A 19,870-nucleotide genomic window follows, 5' to 3' on the forward strand; every position below is an offset into this window, starting at 1 on the left:
TCTGCTTACCACTAGCATAGATAGACTGTTCTCTCTCAAGTCAAGTGCTCTCTGGGCCTCAGTTACCCCACTTGGGGCTAACAGTCTTGCCTCCTTTCCCAGTTTCCTCTGTGATATGGAGGTCACATGAACTCAAGGAAGGGTAAATCTGGAGGTGACACTCGTTTGTGCTCCTGGACTGGATGGCTACCATGGGACTGCCCCTTCAGACACAATGAGACCATGGAGAAGCTCTGAGGGACCAGAACTGGCGAACCGGAGTTGGGGGCAGAGGCCCCCATCTGACTTCCCATCACAATGTCATACTAGAGGGCAGAGATCCCAGCACTAGTGTCGCTTCTGCTCTCTCTCCCTGAGGAAAAAGACCAGTAGGTCAGCTCCAAAGCCCATGGACACACACCCCACTGGCTACAGGGAGAGTCCCTGGGTAAATGAACCAACCACTTCTCCCAGGGGCGGGGAAGGGAGCCTGGTCCCTAAAGGATGCAAGGATGGACAGAATGCCCACTCTCTGGTCTCCAGAGAAGACGTAGGACATCCCCCAACAGGCACGAGTGTTTGTATCCTTGAGGCTGGGGCAGGGGGTGGTTGGCTTGTTTGCTTTGCCCCTTAGAGGGACACAGAGTCCCCAATGTCCTGGCATGGCTGGGCAGCATTTGCCCAGCTTCAGGAAAGATGCTTTTGCTATTCAGGAAGGTGTTCGCAGACCTAAGTAGACTTTAGTGACCCATACAATTAATTGGAAAATGACAGGTCATTATCTTTATAAGCAGGTCCAACTGCTGTCTCCACTCCTCCTGGGATATGGAGCTGGACTCAGGTTCAGGAATTCCTTTGGATTCCCAGGAGTTATGGGAAAGTATAGCCTGCAGCCCCGCACCTCCCCAGTGTGAATCACACCTAGTGGGGTAAGAACGCCAACCCTCCCCCACCCCCCAAACCACTCCAAATTAGCGGGGAGCTTCCAGAAAACTATGACAGAGACATAACAGAGGTGGGGTAGTTAAGGGAGCCTGTTGGCGCAGACCTGGGGCTGGGGTGGGGAGGTGGGGTTGGCAGCCAAAGGGAATGGAAAGTGCCCAGCTCCACCCTCCCGTGAACCTATAAAGGAAAGGCCCAGGGTCCCTGCGGCAGCAGTTCTCATTCCTCTCTGAGCCTCTCTGCACACCTTCTCTGAGCTCTCTCTATTTCTCTGAACACTCCACTTTCTCTCTTGATACCATGACTTCCTGCAGCAGACAGTTCACCTCTTCCAGCTCCATGAAGGGCTCTTGTGGGCTTGGAGGTGGCTCCAGCCGGGTCTCCATCCTGGGTGGAGGCTCCTACAGAGCTCCTAGTGCCTATGGGGGCTCAGGCTTTGGGGGTATGTCAGTGACAAGCTCCCGCTTCTCCTCTGGAGGGGCCTGTGGCCTGGGAGGAGGCTATGGTGGTGGCTTCAGCAGCGGCAGCAGCTTTGGTGGAGGTTATGGAGGTGGGGCTGGTTTTGGTGGTGGCTATGGTGGTAGCTTTGGTGGTGGTCTTGGTGGTGGCTATGGGGGTGGCTTTGGTGGTGGTATGGATGGCCTCCTGGCTGGTGGAGAGAAGGTGACCATGCAGAACCTCAATGACCGGCTAGCCAGCTACCTGGACAAAGTGAGGGCCCTGGAGGAGGCCAACACTGACCTGGAGGTGAAGATCCGGGACTGGTACCAGAAGCAGAGGCCAACTGAGGACAAGGACTATAGCCCCTACTACAGGACCATTGAGGACCTCAGAAACAAGGTAGGCCCCAGGCAGGGGGCAATCAGAATGGGGCATTCTATACTTGGTCCCTTTGGGAGCTACAGCCTTGGGTCTCACTCTGCTCTAGAGTTTCAGCTGAGGTGGCTCTTGTTTAGCTTAGGAACCAAGCCAACTGTGCTAGATTTGTATTCAGATGACCTGGCTTCATATTTTGCCTTGGCTACTTCTACTTGTGTGACTTTGAGCAAGCCCACTTCAACTATGTGAGCCTTAGTTTGCCCATCTGTAAATTTTGGCGATTGGCTTGAATACCACTATGGTCCCTTTCAGTTCTAAATCTTTCAACAAAAACTTTAGCTCCTTTCTGCTAGGGCATCCTGTAAAGAGGGAAGAGGATTAGAATAAGAGTAGAGAAGAGGTAATGTAATTCCCCTGTTTTATTCTCTGCCATATCAGAGGCACAAGGTACTAACAGGATCAAGAAAGATGCCTAGGGGCAGCTAGATGGTGCAGTGGTTAAAGCACCGGCCCTGGACTTAGGAGTACCTGAGTTCAAATCTGGCCTCAGACACTTGACACTTACTAGCTGTGTGACCGTGGGCAAGTCACTTAACCCCCACTGCCTAAAAAACAAAAACAAAACAAAAACAAAAACAAAAAAAAAGAAAGATGCCTAAATTGCTCATTAGTTCATTCACTTAATCTGGCAGCCACTGCCCAAAGTCTTGGCACTTTCCACTAATAGACAGGCATAGCACCATCTCCTAGTTCCAGGGAGGAGTCAGAGGTGAACCGCAGACAGTATTAAAAATAGTTATTCCTCTCCTTTCCCCATATTCCCTTCCCTGCCCTCCCCAATCTCGACCTTGCCTGCTGCAGTCCCACACTGTCTGCCTCAGCTCCGGAATCCTTAGTTCTCCCTGCAGGATTTGGTGTCCTTTCTCTCTCTGTCTCTCTTTCTGTCTGTCTGTCTCTGTCTCTTTCTCTCTCTGGATCTCTGCCTCTGTCTGTCTGTCTCTGTCTCTTTCTGTTTCTGTCTGTCTGTCTCTGTCTGTTTCTCTCTCTGAATCTCCGTCTCTGTTTCTCTCTCTGAATCTCTGTCTGTCTCTGTCTCTGTCTTTGTCTCTGTCTATTGGGTCTCCTGTTACCTTTTCCAAAGCTTAGGGGCAATAGTTACCATACCCAAGTTTTGCTCAGTTTTCTTCTGTCCCTGCCTCCTCTCTTTGAATACCTTTCCCAAGTAGAGTCTCTTCTCTAAGTCTATTCCTCTCTCCCCCCTCCCCAGCCTTGGATTCAATACAATTCAATTTAATTAAGCAAGCACTTATTAAGTACCTACTATGTGCCAGGTACTATGATAGATGCCAAAGACACAACAGTGAACAAATAACAACAGAAAAAAACCCAAACAGTACCTGCCCTCAGGGAGCTTACATTCTGTTGGGAATGGCTGGTTTCAGCAGTGAAATCTCTTATTCACAACTCAGGTTCAGCTCACCTGGAAAATGTGGAAGTGAAAGCTGCCAAGTCCTGGAGCAATGGGCAAAATTGGCTTGCCTGCAAGATGCCTTTGGTCCCTCAGGGTGTAGGCCACAGGGAATTTGGGATGGGGAAGGGAAAGCTCTGAAAAGATGCATGAGGAGATGTTTATAGGCTGTTGTGCTAACCTCCATGAATGTGTGATGAATGACATTTGGTCTCTGTATCAGATCCTTGAAGCCCGTGTGGAAAATGCCAGAATTCTCCTGCAAATTGACAATGCCCGCCTGGCTGCTGATGATTTCAGGACCAAGTAAGTCCATTGGTAATGAACATGGAAAATCCAGCCTTATCCCAGTAGAGGTTCTAAATTCTGTTGAGGGAGAAGACTGTAAACTCCATGAAGGCAGAGATTGTGTCATAGTATCTTTGTCTATGCCTCAAGTCTAACTTAGGTGAATTAAACCATGCATAAACTCCCCACTCTTGAGAGTCCATGTGGAAGTGGGATAGTTATTTTCAGGGGGCAAATCACTTTAATTCTCAGTGTTGCAAGGATCTCTAAGACTAAGTTACTTAGAAGGTACCTACCTGCATGAGTGGAGAGGTTCCTCACTTGGGAGTTCTGTGTATCAGGCACTGTCCTTAGTCTTATCCCTTTCAAGAACAAGAGAGAAAAATCAAGAATTTGGTTAAGGTTGTAAATACCACAGAACCTCCCAGCTCAGGTCATAATTATCACCTAGCTATTAATGAGTAGCATACAGACTTGCCTGAACTGTCAATAGGCATCTTTATACACCCACTCTCATTTCTAGGTTGCTGATTCATTCCCCTAGCCACTCGCCTAGGATGGGAATGTTAGAATATTGGGAAGGATAGGAGACAATGTACATTAGGTGAGGGGTTTCATTCCTTCTTCCTTGGACCACCACAGGTATGAGACTGAGCTGAACCTGCGTATGAGTGTGGAAGCTGACATCAATGGCCTGCGTAAGGTCATGGATGAGCTGACCTTGTCCAAGGCTGACCTGGAGATGCAGATTGAGAACTTGAAAGAAGAGCTGGCCTACCTTAGGAAGAACCATGAGGAGGTGAGGGTTGAGGAAGAAAGAAGGCAGTGGGCTGTGGGGAAATCTCAAATCAGCCTGCTCTAGCTTCAGGATAACCCACCTGAATTTTTCTTACTTCACTCTCCTGTGTAAAAGTGAGGGAGGGCCATTAGTCACTAAGACCCTTGAAGTGGGGGCAGCTAAGTGGTTCAGTATGTACAGCGCTGGCCCTGAAGTCAGGAGGACCTGAGTTCATATTTGGCCTCAGACACTTACTAGCTGTGTGACACTTAACCCCGATTGCCTAAAAAAAAAGACTCTCCAAGTGGCATGATCTTACATCTAGAGTTGAGGGACCTCAGGAGGCCATTTCATCCAACCCTCTCATTTTACATTTGAGGAAACAGGCCCATGAAGTACGACAGACTTGCCCAAGGTCACTTGGGTAGCAAATATGAGATTTGGACTCATGAAGAGACAGTGCTCTCTCCACTGCAACACTTTGCCTCTGGATTAGGGAGATTTCCAGGGAACATGAAAATTTGAGATGGGGGGAAGGAAGTAATCAGGACAGGGAGATGGTGTCCTCAGACCATAAGGAAAGTTGCATCGATAGCTGTCTATCTGGAGACTCGTGATTTCAGGCTATTTCTTTACCTATAGGAAATGAATGCTCTGAGAGGCCAAGTGGGTGGAGATGTCAATGTGGAGATGGATGCCGCCCCTGGGGTGGACCTGAGCCGTGTCTTATCTGAGATGAGAGACCAATACGAGAAGATGGCAGAGAAGAACCGCAAGGATGCAGAGGACTGGTTCTTCAGTAAGGTGGGTGTGGCTGGGATGTCTTGGCGGGGGGGGGGGGGGGGGGGCGAGGACCAGTGACCCTTCCCTCGAATGACATAAGGACAGCCCAGCAGCAGGCACATCCTAGAGAGCATCTCATTTTCCTTTATTTCAGACTGAAGAGTTGAACCGAGAGGTAGCCTCCAACAGTGAGATGCTGCAGAGTGGTAAGAGCGAGATCTCTGAGCTCCGCCGCAGCATGCAGAACCTTGAGATTGAACTGCAGTCACAGCTCAGCATGGTAGGTGACTTGGGGACCTGGGCTTGAGGGCTGCAACTGGTGGGCAAATCCAGCATCCAGGAGGGAGGTGAGAGGTCACAACCAGTCACCAGACTTGTTTTTTTTCTTCCATCCACAGAAAGCCTCCTTAGAGAACAGCTTGGAAGAGACCAAGGGCCGCTACTGCCTCCAGTTGTCCCAGATCCAGGGGCTCATCAGCAACGTCGAGGAACAGCTGGCTCAGCTCCGCTGTGAGATGGAACAGCAGAACCAAGAATACAAGATCCTCCTGGATGTGAAGACCCGCCTGGAGCAGGAGATCGCCACCTACCGCCGCCTGCTGGAGGGAGAGGATGCCCAGTGAGTGACCAAGTCTCCCTCTCACTCCTAGGCTGGTGCTCCAAAGACACACACTTGCTCATCCTTCATCTCCATTCACTCATGATATCGTGCATCTAATGATTCTCCTTTTTCTTTTCATTGTAGCCTGGCTTCCCAGTTTTCATCTAGCTCTCAGTCCTCCAGAGATGGTAAGATATGGCTTTGGCATGTCTTTTTTGTAAGGGTTAATTTGCTTCTCTCTAGGGGGACTTGTATTCATTTTCTTCTCTGGAAAAAATGTCAATGAGACCACTAAGAGGGTTGGGATACAGCTTAGGAGCATCTTAGGGCTCAGCTATGCCTTCTTGGATGCCCCCAAATCTGCTCCCTACAGTTTGGTGACCCTCCTCTGTTTTGTGAGGCTTTGTAAAAATTTTAGACCTCATTTAGAAGAAGATGCTATTTCCTAAATGATTTTTTCTGATGGTCTAGAAGGAGGGGGCAATCCTGTGTTCCTTGAAAGGATCAATGGACCTGATCATCAGCACCATGGACAGAGCATGTTTTTATCTCCTCCCCCTTCCCCCAAACAAGCAAAAACCCCAAAGCCCTGTGTTGGGTGCTGAAAAGGGCGTGTTTGAAAGCTGAGTCTGGTCAGAGAGATAAAATGGACAATTAGGAAACACGTTAGTGTGTATTACCTTTAAAAAGATGCTAAGAGAAAATTGATTTTGGTCAATGGGAATGAAACAGAAAGAAAGGAGATTCATCAGGGGCATTGAACTTGGTTTCCCTACCTTTGATTTCCAGGATATCCATTAGCTAAGAAACACTAGCCATTTTCTCAGCAAGGGCTTCTCCTTTCCTTAAAAAATTGTTTTATCAATGCTTTTAGTTTATGTTACTATCATTACCCAATACTGCCCTCACCTAAAAGGGCATTCCCTTGTAACCAAGAAGTATACTTAAGTAAACCAAATCAGCACATTGTCCATCTCTGACAATGAATAATGCATTCCATATTTGTAGTCCACTAACTCCCTGGAAGGAGGGGAAGGCATACTTCGTCATCAGTCTTCTGTAGTCATGGTCGGCTGCTTCACTGATGAGCATTTTTTCCTCCTCTCTGCCTCTGCAGTTTCCTCCACTAGCCGTCAGGTATACACCAAGGTATTAGATGTCCATGATGGCAAGGTGGTATCCAGCCACGAGCAGGTCCTTCGCACCAAGAGCTAAATTCTCCATGCTGACCTGGCCAGAGAGGACCACAGCCTGCACTGGGACCTGCTCCACCCCCTGTCAGACTGAGCAGTGGATGACAGCCACGAAATTTAATTCACCTCAAGCTTGCCCTCCCCCATTTCCCAAGTGCTGTGCTGCCCTCTGACTGGGCAAACAAATAAAGCTTATTTTTCTTGATGCAGACTCTTGCCTCCTCCTGATCATTGGTAATTCAGTGAGAAGGGGGCTGGGGAAGGGCTGAAGTGATAGATGATGAAGAGCTGAAGTGAAGGATAGCCTTGGAACTATCACTTGACTGGTGTGGAAGAGAGAGCCCATGAGTCAGGTGGTGCAGGGAGGTGGAACATTCTCCCTAGCTAAATGACACAAAGCATAGAGAGCTCAACTTGGGGTTAGGAAAACCTGAGTTCAAATCTAGAATTCCCCTATTTCTTTTTTAAAAATACATTTTAATTTCATTATTTCCCAGTTATATTTTTAAAAATTAACATTTATTTAAAAAAAATTTGAATTCCAAATTCTCTCCTTCCCTCCTGCCCCTCTCCCTCTCCTTGAGAAGGAAAACAAGCCAGAAAGGCCCCCAACTTTCTCTCAAACCTATTTCACCCCCCTGTAAGGTGAGGTGCTAGAAAATGATTCACCTCCACCTTGTATTTCTTTCTTTTTTTCCACCTTGTATTTCTGTGTCCTAGTTGTGTAACCCTGGGCCTTTCTGACTTGGGCATCATGGGAAATTCTGGATGAGAATTTAGTGGTATTCCCAAAGGACCCATGATAAAAAATGCTATCCACTTCCACAAAGAGAATTGATGAACTCTGAGTGCAGATCGAAGCAGACTTTTTTCACTTTATTTTTCTTGGCTTTTATGTGTGTGTGTTTTCTTTTGCAACATGGCTAATATGAAAATATGTTTGGCATGACTTCACATGTATAGTCAATATCAAATTGTTTGATGTAGAGTTAAGGGGACATCTCACCCAACACCCTCATTTTATAGATCAGGAAATTAAGACCCAGAGAGGGGGCAGTTAGGTGGCACAGTGGATAGAGCACTGGCCCTGGAGTCAGGAGTACTTGAGTTCAAATTTGGCCTCAGACACTTAACACTTACTGGCTGTGTGACCCTGAGCAAATCACTTAACCCCAATTGCCTCACAGAAAGAAAAAAAAAGTTAAAAAAACCCAAAGACCCAGAGAGGTCAAGTGACATGCCTAAAGTTACACAGCAAGTAAATGTCTGAAACAGCACTTTAACTCTGGGTTCCCTAAAGCCCAGCCTTCTTTCCATTACACTACAGCTTCCCCTTAAGATATTCCATAAATATTAAATTAAAATTAAATTAGTTTTAATTTAAAATTAATATTTAATGTTTTAATTACATAACTTAATAATAACATTTAATAAGTATTCCTTTCCTCTCTTGGAGGTCCAGTGCTTACTATCCTTTGGAAACTGCTTTCCTAGAATATACTACCTGAACCTGTTTTTTTTTTTTTTTTAGTGAGGCAATTGGGGTTAAGTGACTTGCCCAGGGTCACACAGCTAGTAAGTGTCAAGTGTCTGAGGCCGGATTTGAACTCAGGTATTCCTGACTCCAGGGCCAATGCTCTATCCACTGCGCCACCTAGCTGCTCCTCTGAACCTGTTTTTAACCTTCCCTGAACAAAAACCTCATACCACAGCCACATACTCACCTTAACCAGAAAAAAGAAGAAAACTTCCTCGCTATGGCTGACCAGGCCCACCCTCTCAAATAGAGCAGAATATCTGAGGGCTCAAGCTCTTGCTATGTTCTCACAGGTGAGAAAAGACACAGAGACCCAGGCAAAGATGCTGGCTCCCAGAGACTATAGGGAAATAATAATTATAATAACAGCTAACATTTATATAGAACTTAAAGGTTTGCCAAGCACTTTACATCTATCATCTCATGGTCCTCACACCAACTCTGTGAGGCAGCTTTCATAGAGATGCCCGTTAGCTCTACATTTATAATCCTTTGAGCTATGATCAATTAAGATGTTCAATAATCGGGGCAGCTAGGTGGCGCAGTGGATAGAGCACTGGCCCTGGAGTCAGGAGTACCTGAGTTCAAATCTGACCTCAGACACTTAACACTTACTAGCTGTGTGACCCTGCACAAGTCACTTAACCCTAATTGCCTCACTAAAAAAATAAAAAAATAAATAAAAGGGAAAAAAATGGAAGGTGTCCACATGTAAACACACATTTAAAAAAAAAAAGATGTTCAATAATCATATAGGGAGTGTAGAACACTAGATATCTCTACTAGCATCTCCCAAACAAATTTGAGCCATGAGTCACTTTGGGGCTTAAATATTTTGATAAGTCCTATAAATGCAGATCCAGGGAGTCTGGGGTGTGGAACTCCTCTAGGATATGAAGGGAGCAGGAGGGTAGTTTAGAGAAAAGTCAAGCAAGTGATTTTTTTTTTAACACTGAAAATATATTGCATTTGTGTATTTTTGATACCGACAATTTCATATTTAATATGAATGCCTAGAAAAAGCCATTTATTTTCATTGACTTAGATTCCTCTCTGTACTCTTGCTTCTTAATGCATTTTAATGACTTCTGAACTAATAGTGGAATCAAATTGCTTTTTCTAGGTTTACCAGTGATTTCTTTTTTCTTTTTCTTTTTGCAGGGCAATGAGGGTTAAGTGACTTGCCCAGGGTCACACAGCTAGTAAGTATGTCAAGTGTCTGAGTCCGGATTTGAACTCAGGTCCTCCTGAGTTCAGGGCTGGTGCTTTATCCACTGCGCCACCTAGCTGCCCTACCAGTGATTTCTTAATTGATAAATCCAGTGGCCTTTTCTCAGTCCTCATCTGTCTTGACCTCTCTCCATCATTTGATACTAATTCTTTCAGACACATCTCTCCTGGTTCTCCTCCAGTCTGGCTACCCTTTGGTCTCCTTTGTTGTATTATCATTAATGTCTTCCTGTCCAAGGGTATCTTCCACAGCTCTCTCCTGGGATCTCTCTCTCTCTTCCTCTTTCTCTGTCTCTCTCTGTCTCCCCTCTCAGTGATCTCAGAAGTTCCCATGGGTGCAATTATTGTCACTATGTAGTGACTCTAAAATCCGTCTCCGTCTCTGTCTCTTTCTGTCTCTCCCTCGTTTCTCTGAATTCTAGCCTCTATCACTAACTTATTGGACATCTCTAACTGAATGTCCCATAGGCATCTCTACCTCAATATGTTTACATCTGTGCCTCCCTACTATTATGGTGTAAGTTTAAAACTCCTCCTCCCATGGATGCTGTGTATACTTGTGGGAAAGAGTGAACCCAGTTCTTTGAAAAAGGTTTGTATTAACCGTCTTGACCATGTTATCTGAGAGTAGTAGCAGCTGCTCTCTGGATTGGGAAATGCTGGTCTCTTTCTTCCTTCCTTCCTTCCTTCCTTCCTTCCTTCCTTCCTTCCTTCCTTCCTTCCTTCCTTCCTTCCTTCCTTCCTTCCTTCCTTCCTTCCTTCCTCCCTTTCTTCCTTCCTTCCTTCCTTCCTCCCTTTCTTCCTTCCTTCCTTCCTTCCTTCCTTCCTTCCTTCCTTCCTTCCTTCCTTCCTTCCTTCCTTCCTTCCTTCCTTCCTTCCTTCCTTCCTTTATCTTCTCCTCCTCCTCCTTCTTCCTTCCTTTCTCTTTCTCTCTCTTTCTTTGTTCTTTCTTCTTTGCTCTCTCTTCTTTCTCCTCCTTCTTCATTTTCATGCTTTCATTGAATGGCCTATAATAGGTCTAGCCCAAGACTCTGTACCATATTGTTTAGGTATTGATGGCTTAGAATGAGTGCAAATAGCAATTGTTTTCTATTCTGGCCAGAAACACAGAGGGTTTTCTATGCCCACATTGATATTTTGGGATGGTAAATCACACCATCTTTTGTTCCAATTCTGAACTAGCTCTTAGTGAATGGGCATGGCTTCAGAAAAACTGAAACCTGGGAAAGGTCTTAATTAAAAAAGGCTGGGGGGCAGCTAGGTGGCACAGTGGATAAAGCACCATCTCTGGATTCAGGAGGACCTGAGTTCAAATATGGCCTCAGACATTTGACACTTACTAGCTGTGTGACCCTGGGCAAGTCACTTAACCCTCATTGCCTCACAAAAAGGAAAAAAAGGCTGGAATCACCCACTGCATTCTGGGCTACTGCCAGTGTTTTGACCTTTGTCTTGGCACTACACCCCAATGACTCTGGAAGAGAGAGTGCTGATGACTTTGTGAGGCTCTGTCTCACTCAAATCCATCCATCCATCCATCCATCTATCTATCTATCTATCTATCTATCTATCTATCTATCTATCTATCTATCTATCTATCTATCTATCTATCTATCTTCTCTCAGTTCTCTCATCTATTTATCTCTCTCAGCTCTCTTTCACTTTTATCTTATCTATCCATTTTTCTATTTACCTTTCTTTCTTTGTTAGCTTACTCTCCTATCTCTCATCTCCTTCTCATCTATCTATCTTTCTATCTGTTATGGGGTTAGGATTAAAGTTTAAATTGGCCAGCTAAACTGAAGGACAGACACACTTTGAGAAGCAAGACAGATAAGCCTATTGGGTTTGACTGCTGCCTGAGCGGTGCCAAGGGGACAGAGATTACTCCAAAAGTCCTCTCATTCAAGTCTCCACTCAAGATTTCCCCACCCCAAAGGGAACTTTCCATTGTCAGGTGGTGACCCCCATCCAGTCATCCTATCTACCATCTATAAAAACTATGGCCTTTCTCCTGTTTGAGGAGATATGTATCTCAGAGAATGTCTCTGAACCATCTCCCCTGGACTTCTCTCTTGGTTCTTCTCTAGAGTCTTAATAAAAAAAATGTTTTATTCTAATTGGATTTGTGTGCTAGAGGGTGTAATTATTATTTTTTGTGTGTGAGGCAATTGGGGTTAAGTGACTTGCCCAGGGTCACACAGCTAGTGAGTGTTAAGTGTCTGAAGCCGGATTTGAACTCAGGTACTCCTGACTCCAGGGCCAGTGCTCTATCCGAGGCTGTAATTCTTTAAAGAGGAATACCTAAGGACCCCTATCACCCATTTCCCCTGTGAGTCTCTCTCTCTCTCTCTCTCTCTCTCTCTCTCTCTCTCTCTCTCTTTCTCTCTCTCCCTCCCTCCCTCTCTTTCCCTCCATCTCATCTCTGTCTCTCCCCTGTTGTTTTTCCCCCAGCACTATATATGCTTCTTGAGGACAGGGACTATTAGATTTTTGTTTTTGGAATCTCCAGCTCTTAGCACAATGTCTGACATATAGTGGACACCACAATCAATGAATGGCTATTTTCCATAGAAAATATCTAACTCCAAGGTTACAAACCTGAGTCACTAGCATAGATGTTTTCTCACAGAAGACTTGAATGAAACATTAGGAGCTCTTCCATAGAACAGTTTATGGTAATGAAGGATGACATTTATATAACACTTAACACACATTTCTTCATTGGAGCCTCACAAGATCCACTTCTAGATATTGAGCCCCAGAGAGTTTAAGTGACTTGGCTCTGGTTGTACAAGGAAGATTTGGGGTTAGACTGGAGATGTCATGTCTCCCAGTCCAATACTCTTCCTGGTATATACCATGGCTTATAGATATGTATGTATATATATATATATATATATATATATATATGGTGGAGAGTAGGACAGTTTCTTTATGATTTCATATTTGTAGTATTTAATGTATGACCTAGTAGTCAAATTAATTAAACAAGCATTTATTAAGCACTTACTGCATGCCAGGCCTTCTGTTAAGCACTGGGGACCCAGGGAAAGGAGAAATGTCTGTCCCTAAGGGGCTCATAAACAATGTTGTAGATGCAAAATGTGTACTCAAATCCTTAGTAGTGACCTCTGCAGGAAGGCCAGAGTTCTAAGGGGACTGGGAAAGTCTCTTGGAGAAGATAGCTGAGATTTGAACAAGCCAGGAGGTGGAGGAGATGAGGAAGGAGAGAATCCCAGGCTCGGAGTATAGCTGGTGAAAATGCCCAGAGGCAGGAGATAGAATGTTTTGTGCAGGAGGCCAGTGTCACTGGATCACAGAGTATGTGTTGAGATGAGGTGGAGTAAAGTGTAAGAATCCTGGAAATGTAGAAAGGGACAGATTATGAAAGACTGGAAAAACCAAACAGGGGAATTTTGTGTGTGATCCTGGAGGTAAGGAGGAGCCACCAGAGTTTACTGATGAGAAGAATGACATGGTCAGAGTTGTGCTTTGGGAAGATCCATTTGACAGCTGAGTGGAGGATAAGCTGGAGTGGGGAGAGACTTGAGGCAGAGGGGCCAAGCAGAAGGTTATTGCAATAGTCTAGGCTTGAGATGATGAAGGCCTACACTAGGGTTTTGGTGGTATCAGAGGAGAGTTGGGGACATGTGTGGCAGATGTTACAAAGGTGGAAACAGCAAAACTGGATATGTCGAGTGAATAATAGAAAGGAATCTAGGATGACACCAAGGTTGCAAACCTGGGTGATGGAAAAGATGGTAGTGCCTTTGACAGTAAAAAGGAAGTTCAGAAGTTGAGGGGAAGGGGATAATCATTTATATAGCACCTGCTATATGTCAGGCATTGTGATAAGCCCTTTTAACAAATATCTCATTTGGTCCTCACAACAACCCTGTGAGTTAAGTGCTATTATTATTTCCATTTGACAGTGGAGGAAACTGAGGCAAATAAAGGTTAAGGGACTTGCTCAGGGTCACATAGCTAGTAAGTAGCTGTGTGACCATGGGCTAGTCACTTAACCTCTCTGAACTGTTCATTTAACTAGAAAAGAGAAGTCTGAGGCCATATTTGAATTCAGGTCTTCTCGATTCTAAGCCCAGAGTTCTGTCTACTCTGCCAGTACCTCCTTTTGCAAAGGTTTTGCGGGAGGGTTTGTCAGGGAAAGATAAGTTCTGTTTTGGATATGTCCAATTCTAAGAGGCAATTGGCAATGTGAGAATAGAGCTCAGGAGAGAGGATAGGGCTAGATATGTAGAAGAGAAGAGGGCCTAGGACAGAACCTTAGGGGACACCCATGGTTGGCAAGCACCACTTGGATGAAAATCCTGCCAAGGAGTTATGCAATCTATAACACTTTTTACCACCATATGTCTGGATCAAGGCCAAACTGTGTTGTTTAAAATCTAAATTGTGGGTTCTAATCTGTCCCCTCCCAGTCTTGGGGGGGAAGCTGACTAAAATCACTGATAAATTCAGCAAGAGTTTAGGCTTTTAAAGATTTATTTAGTGAAGAGAGAAAGAGATTGAGAACAGATTCTGACCATGCCACCAAACTGAGTGAAAAAAGCAAGTTAAGTTAAACCAGGTGCATGTGTTGGAGCTTCCATGACACCAGGCCATTTTTGGAGGGAGAAAGGAAGAAACTGGACTATGTCTAGCAATTGTGGTCTACATAGTCGCTATCATAAGCAAACTATGGACTGAGCAGTTGGACAGGTAGGAGGAAAATCAGGAGAAAGCAACATCATGAAAACTAGAGAGAGGAAAGTTTCAACAAGAAAAGGATGATTGACAATGTCAGACTTTGCAGAAAGGTTGAGAAGGATGAGTTTTGAGCAAAGGACATGAAATTTGGGCATCAATTGATCATTAATAACTATGGAGAACAGTAAGTGAAAATGAGAACTTCCTCATTATTATTACTTAAGGCTGCCAAGCACCACTCTTTAGTTCTGGGATGAGGCTTTGCAAGAGTGAGAATGAACTGTTAGACGGGTCTAAGATTTTTACCTCTACTGTATCTCTCATGTCCGTCCTTAGTTCTTCCTTTCGCTCTTGTTGCCATCAATTTAGTTCAGGCTTTCATAATGATATTTATATGGTACTTTAAAGTTGCAAAACATTTTGCCCAAGTTAGCACCCTTGAACTGTGAGGTAGGTCATATTTATTATCCCCATTCTAAAGATGAGGACACCGAGGCCCAGAGAGATGAAGCTCATCTCCCTGTCTCGCCTCTCCTCCCAATTCCTCCTTCACACCAATACAAAAATAATTATCCTAACACACAGGTCCAATCATGTTACTGCCTTACTCAAATGCCTTCAGTTGCTCTCCTTTACTACTAGGCTAAAATACAAATGCCTTAGTCTGGTATTTAAGGCCCTCTATGATGTGATTCTCATCTCTCCTTCCAGAATTTACTTCATTGTACTCGCTTCATGGGCAGCTAGGTGACGAAGCAGATAAAGCATCAGCCCTGGAGTGAGGAGGACCCGAGTTGAAAATTAATACTTACTAGCTGTGTGACCCTGGGCAAATTACTTACCCCGTTTGCCTCAGTTTGCTCATCTGTAAAATGAGCTGGAGAAGGAAATGGGGAACCATTCCAATATCTTTGCCAAGGAAACCCCAAATGGGGCATAAAGAGCTGGACACAACTGACATGACTCAACAACAACAATTCAGCTTCATGCATTCTGTTCCAGCCAGTTTAGAACACCAGCTGTTCCTGATGCTTTTTTCCTGACTCTGCATTCATGAAGACCATTCCTGTGCCTGGAGAAAGCACCACCTCCACACCTCTGCCTATTAAACTTCCTCTTGCTACAAGTCCCAGCTCAGGTACTGACCTCTCTTCCCAGTGAGCATCCCCTTCCTCAGGTCACCTTTGCCCCTCTCCTATTCTACTGTGCATCACACATATTTGTGTAGGTGAAGTAAGCTCCCTGAGGTTAGGGACTGTGTCTTTTTTTATCTTTGTACCCTCTAAATCCCAGCACACTTCCTTGCACATAGTAGGTTTTTAATAAAGGTTTGTGGCTGAATTGAACAGTTTGGCAGGGAGTAGTGTGATGTTTGTATAGTGCTTAAGGTTTATTCAACTGAGCCTCAGAACAACCCCCCGGGGAAGTAGCTGCTATTTATGACTCCTCTTTTCTAGTTAAATGAACATTCTCAGAGAGGTTAAGTGACTAACCCATGGTCACACAGCTACTAATGAGGCATGATTCAAACCCAGATCTTCTTGACTCTAAGTCCAATGCTCCACACTGCCTCTAGAAATAACCCAGAGAACTATTGGTCCAGAGAAAGCAGCCTGGAGTTGAGGTAAGACTTTATATCTTAATCAAGACTCTAAGTCTTATTTCTGCTCTGACAAACTGAGTTAATGTGGCCATGTCCCTGTGCCTCAGTTTCCTGTCTGTAGAATGAAGGCCTATCTAACTGGGGGGGTGTGTGGCAGGGACATTGTACTCTTTGGCACATACGCTCAGGGTCCACCTATACCCAAGGATGAGGCTGGGTGATGAGCTAGGGCAGTTTTGTGGTGCTGCTGAGCTGCAAGGCTGAGCATGGGAGGGACTCCTTTCCTTTTCCCATTTCCAGGATGTGTCAGAGGCTCTCTCTTCTTTTGTAGAAGGAAAAAAAGAGCAGACTCTCCCAGGCTGCTGGGCCACAGAGCCTAGTGATCTTTTTTTTTTTTTTTTTGAGAGGCAATTGGGGTTAAGTGACTTGCCCAGGGTCACACAGCTAGTAAGTGTTAAGTGTCTGAGGCCGGATTTGAACTCAGGTCCTCCTGAATCCAGGGCCGGTGCTCTATCCACTGCACCACCTAGCTGCCCCTACCAGTGATCTTTAAAGGAGCAAACCATGCTCTTCCAGCTTTCTTCCAGGGCCAGGCAGGATCCACTCCTCTGAGGTTCAGTGGAAAGCAGGAGAACACTGCATGGCTAAGAAGCCTTAGCAGTGGGTCCTGTTGGGATCATCTTGTGCCTGGACTGTGTTAAGTGTCCCTGCTTCCACTCTCTTCCTTTTTCCCATTCCTTTTTTTGGGTGGGGCAATGAAGGTTAAGTGACTTGCCCAAGGTCACACAGCTAGTAAGTTTCAAGTGTCTGAGGCTGGATTTGAGCTCAGGTCCTCCTGAATCCAGGGCTGGTGCTTTATCCACTGCACTGCCTCGCTGCCCTGTCAATTCCTTTTTTCACATCAATAATAAGACAGTCTTCCTAATGCACAGGTCTGATCATGTCACTTCCTTACTCAAACACCTTCAACAATTCCTAGATCCTAGTGACGAAATGACAGTATAACCTATGACGATAGAGGATCATAGATTTTCAGCTGGATGGACCTTACAAGCCATCTGGTCCAATACCCTAATTCTACAGTTTAGGAAACTAGTAAATGATGTGCCCAAGATCACACAGGTGATCCTTAGAGGTGGAATTTGGACCCCGGTCTTCTGAATCGAAATCCCGTGCTTATAGAAGGTGGGGTTGCTGAAGAGAGCAAGGTGAGGGTCAGACCTGTACAACTTAGACCCCAGAAGAACCAAAGCTTCCCTTTTTTCCTGTCTCTTCTTCCTCTAAACTCACACCCAAAAGACAAAGAAACTCAATCTAAAAAGATTAGGAACTGACTAAGCAAGCAACTCAACAGTGCAGTCTAGTGGCCGGAACATTGTTTTGCAAGGTTGTGAGTCAAGGATGCTGGCTTTAGGCCAGGCCCCATATATTCTCTGGGTGTCTCTTGTACTGGGTGACCTAAGAAGGGTGGATATCCTTCTCTCTCCCACCTTCATAGAACCACAGAATGTCAGAACTAGGATTGAACTTGAATGCCCATTTTCTCTTTTCCCTGCCCCCTACTTCTGCCCTGATGGATTCTCACCCATCGCTTTAAGACAAATTTAATTACCATTTACTCTGGGAAGACTTTTCTAATCCCCCCTCCCCCCAGTTAGTAATTATCCTTCATCTCTCTAATCCACAGAGTTTTTTGTTTACAACTCTCTATCTTGAAAACATTATGTGTCAACAACCCATTAAAACAAACAATCAAACAAGCCCCAAGAAGGCTGGGACTGTTTCAACATCTTGCAGTCTATCACCAGACAGGTAAAGACCTAGATGGACCTGAATTCAATATGGCGTCTTCCCTCTAATAATTTCCTGAATGGCTCATGTTTTGTTCCATCCTGGGGTTAGTTCTCAGGAACATTTAAGTTTGGCTCATACTGACTTCTCTCCTGTCACAGATATAGGCTCATAGATATAGAGCTGGAAAGGATCTTAGAGGCCATTGAGTTCAACCACAACATTTTACAGATCAGGAAACTGAAGCACAGAGAGGTTCAGGGATCTGCCTAGGATCTTATAGAGGGTAAGTATCTGAGATGGGATTAGAACTCAGGTGTTTCTCATTGCAGTCACCAGTGCTACTAGGCCATGGGATTCCAGTTTCTCTTCAAGCAACCATGGCTAACAAGGCATGGAACAAAGACCTGGTTTATTACACACAACACAAAATTAGAAAAAGACTCTTAGAAGAAAAGGACTCCTTTTACATAACTAAGAAACATTTCCCTCTGGTGGATTCCACCTTTCCTCAGGGATCTATACAATTAGTCTCAATCTATAGTGTTTCCCTAAGGGTCAAATTAAAATTCAGCAAACATTTATTAAACATTTACTACTTGCAAAGAATGGGGCAGCTAGGTGGTACAGTGGATAGAGTACTGGGCCTGGAGTCAGGAAGACTAACTTTTGTGAGTTCAAATCACAACTCAGATACTTACTAGCTGTGTGACCCTGGGCAAGTCACTTAATCTTGTTTGCCTCAGTTTCCTCATCTGTTAAATGAGCTGGAGAAGGAAATGGCAAACCAGTCCAGGATCTTTGCCAAGAGAACCCCAAACGGGGTCATGGAGAGTCAGACAGAACTGAAATGACTGAACAACAACATTTGCAAGGAACTCTACTAGGTAGTGGGTACACAAAGACAAAAATGAATTAGTCCCTGTCTTCAAGGAACTTTTAGTTGAGAGAGGCAATATGCCCAGATAAGGAGATACAAAGTAATTTTAGAAAGAGGAGCTGACCAGCCACTAAACCTCCTGTGGAAGGTAACTCCTGAAGGGAGCTAGGGATACTGAGGGGCAGAGGTGAAGAGGGATTACGTTTTAGTCATCAGGGACAGTCTATACAAAGGCAATGAAGTGGGAGTTGGCAAGCTGTCCTATCACCAATCACATCTTGCCAAACTCCAACCTCCAGTTAGCCCCATTATCTACCATCTCCACTCAGCCCCATTATCTACCATCTCCACTCCTACTCATATGCTATTGAATGATACTAAAGAAAGTCCTACTATTTATGTTACTTGTGTCCACTACAAATTTATTAGCTAATTACAGCTGAGCCCTCATTACTACAGGTAATCTTTATTTTTCCATTACTGATTATCACATAGCTGAGAAGACATTCTAAAACTTCTCTTCTCTTACTTGCTGAGTATTTTTTGATACTGGGGAAGCCAACTTACCTTCATTTCAATTTTTTGATTCCCAGTAAAAAAATAGCCAAGGAAAAAATCAAGCATTTATTAAGAACCTACTATGAGCCAAGCACTGTGCTAAGCACTTTACAAATATTATTTCATTTGATCCTTGCAAAAACTCTGGGAGTTTTACAGATGAGGAAACTGAGGCTGGAGAGGTCAAGTTAAGTTCAAGATCATTCAGCTAGTAAATGAGTGAGGTCAAATTTGCACTCAGGTTTTCTTGACTCCAGGTACAACACTCTACCCACTGTATGATTTAGCTGCCATTAATAATCTCCTTCCCCCTACCTTCCACCTTACATACATCTATTAGGGTCAGGCCATTCAATGTCTTTTACTTCTTTACCTGTGGGACCTTGGGGCCTGTGGTGACCTCACAATAGTCTCAGAAACACCAGAGGGAAAGAAACAAAGATGGTGGTCATTGTTAGCAGTCCTGCAGCAATACCTGAGGTCCCTTTTCTGTTATATTTGCATCTGCCCCAGGACCTCACACAACGACCTCCACACAGTGATGGTCCATATGATGTTGGGTGAATTTGACTCATATTTTAATCTGTTTTATAGGTGAAGAAATTTAGACCCAAGAAGAAACTGAGCCTGTGCTTGCACAGCTAATCATATGATGGTAGAGTAGGTAATAGAACCCAGGACTCCTGATTTGGTGGGTGGGGTTACATAAT

General features: G+C 44.7%; 1 protein-coding gene across 1 annotated transcript; it reads left to right on the forward strand.

Annotated features, from left to right (window-relative positions):
* The first annotated feature begins 1,125 nt into the window (after positions 1-1,125).
* LOC122725438 (keratin, type I cytoskeletal 14-like) lies at positions 1,126-7,053 on the forward strand. The gene is made up of 8 exons (XM_043962555.1): positions 1,126-1,761; positions 3,432-3,514; positions 4,139-4,295; positions 4,917-5,078; positions 5,212-5,337; positions 5,456-5,676; positions 5,803-5,846; positions 6,776-7,053. Exons 1-8 carry the CDS (start codon positions 1,222-1,224, stop codon positions 6,871-6,873), a joined length of 1,431 nt encoding a protein of 476 aa, XP_043818490.1. The 5' UTR covers positions 1,126-1,221; the 3' UTR covers positions 6,874-7,053.
* Positions 7,054-19,870: the final 12,817 nt, after the last annotated feature.

Source organism: Dromiciops gliroides, chromosome 4 (assembly GCF_019393635.1).
Source record: "Dromiciops gliroides isolate mDroGli1 chromosome 4, mDroGli1.pri, whole genome shotgun sequence".
In the NCBI taxonomy this organism is placed as follows: Eukaryota; Metazoa; Chordata; class Mammalia; order Microbiotheria; family Microbiotheriidae; genus Dromiciops; species Dromiciops gliroides.

Coding starts and splice junctions, on each gene's coding strand:
- LOC122725438 (XM_043962555.1), top strand. CDS start 1,222: ATGACTTCCTGCAGCAGACAGTTCACCTCTTCCAGCTCCATGAAGGGC. Junction 5,079..5,211: donor AGGACTGGTTCTTCAGTAAG/GTGGGTGTGGCT, acceptor CCTTTATTTCAG/ACTGAAGAGTTGAACCGAGA. Junction 5,677..5,802: donor CTGGAGGGAGAGGATGCCCA/GTGAGTGACCAA, acceptor TTTTCATTGTAG/CCTGGCTTCCCAGTTTTCAT.